The sequence below is a fragment of the Cyprinodon variegatus genome, unplaced genomic scaffold (assembly GCF_000732505.1).
Source record: "Cyprinodon variegatus isolate N-32 unplaced genomic scaffold, C_variegatus-1.0 Scaffold770, whole genome shotgun sequence".
Lineage (NCBI taxonomy): Eukaryota > Metazoa > Chordata > Actinopteri > Cyprinodontiformes > Cyprinodontidae > Cyprinodon > Cyprinodon variegatus.
Window position 1 is genome coordinate 116632 of NW_015151223.1, and position 1637 is coordinate 118268.

Genomic DNA, 1637 nt, shown 5'->3' on the forward strand with positions numbered 1-1637 from the left:
CTATGGAGCCTCCAAACCAAAAACACTGGATCAACGAACTGTTGTCGTACTCCACTCCTGAAAAGATTCTCCATTCAACACGGGGGACATTGGCTAAGTACGACCAGATATGGACTCCCTTCCTGGACATTCTTACTAGCCTTGACCTGAGAGACGGATCCGGATTGATCTTTACTGTCTTGTTTAATTCCTCTAATATTTTTTGTTGTATCCTTTACTTCTTAATCTGGCCTTTCAAGAATATGGATAGTGCTAAATGTAATGTTACTAAGTGTGTTGCCACATAGAGAGAATGGGTGGGCTGGTGTATTATTTTTTTTTTTAGGTGGGGGGGAGGGGTTAAGGGAAAAAAAAAAGAAAAAGAAAGAATAATAATATTGTATCCTGGATGTAGATTCTGTATGGACATTCTGAATAAATATATATATACAACAAAAAAAAAAGAAAATTAGCTATAAGTATTGGCAGATCAAAGCTTTATAGAGAATAACACAAAAAGACAGATTCTGTTTTTTTTTTCACAGTTTCTGCTGCAGTTATTTAATAATGCATAATAAAACCATACTAGATAACCCATGAAAAAGCATCCAATACAACATCAAATACTTAGTCCTCAAACACGAGGCTAAATTGGTCTCATATTGTGTCAAACTCACCCTGAGTTGTTTGATCTTGGCCTGAATGTCACACTCTGAGAAGTGTTCAATGTTGGTGAGCTGAAGGTCCATCTCTGTCAGCCACACTAGGATACCATCTCTGGCCGTTTCAAACTCCTCTCTCTGATTTATAAAGTGCTGCATTTTCAAAAAGAAAAGAAAAATAAGTTAGAGCACCTTAAAACTTTCATAATATTCAAATGAGGTTCAACAAAAAGATTTCTTTGATCAAATTAAAAATAATTGGAACTGGGTAAAAGAGACTTTGTGTGAAAGACTGATAAATAGACAACGTAAAATAAATATATTTATAAAATTTATGAGATAAAATAAGATATCGTGCCTTAAGTCTGCGAAGGATGGAGGCCACACGTTTCTGCAGGTTGTCCCATCTCTGATTTGCGTCGTGAGCCATTTCCCTCAGACGACAGGAGGCGTCTGTACGGTTTTCTCTGGCCAGGCGGCGGTATTGCTTGTTGATTACCTCCAGCTGGGTCAGGCTTTCATGAACTTGTCTCTGGAAGGTCTGAACAAAATAAAAATGCCATCAGATTCAATAAATCACCATTCTAATCTTAAATAAGATGTATTTATTACCTAGAAGAGAAGAATCATCAATAACTCAAGTAAAGCTTTGTAAAGTTAGTGAAATGTATGTAAGTGTTTCACTTTGTTAATTAAGATCCTAAAATAGAGGAATGTTTGAATATGACCTTGAATGTTTCGCAGCAGAGACGGACACACTTTGTGTGTTTATTGTGTCATTTATCAAAGACAGCTCTTTGCAAAATGTTCCTTTCACCTTAAATTTTTACATATTGCCATTTTACAACCACTAATTTGAATTAAATTTAAGCAATTTAATGTGAACGAACACAGTGAGCTCATAAATAGAGGACAGAATAATAGAAATTAGGGATGCACGATATAATCGGCCCCCTATCGGTATCGGCCTTAAAACTGAGTATCGGACATCGGCCA

The 1637-nt window shown here is 36.2% G+C and overlaps 1 protein-coding gene across 1 annotated transcript in view; it reads right to left on the bottom strand.

The window, feature by feature from the left end:
- The window catches only part of syne1 (spectrin repeat containing, nuclear envelope 1), a 172957-nt gene that overhangs the window by 24774 nt on the left and 146546 nt on the right, over nucleotides 1-1637 (bottom strand). Inside the window, exons 125-126 of the mRNA XM_015395967.1 lie at nucleotides 1000-1182; nucleotides 657-794 (exon numbers count right to left, since the gene is read on the bottom strand). Of these exons, the coding sequence (XP_015251453.1) occupies nucleotides 657-794; nucleotides 1000-1182 (321 nt within the window). The remainder of the gene's footprint in view (nucleotides 1-656; nucleotides 795-999; nucleotides 1183-1637) is intronic.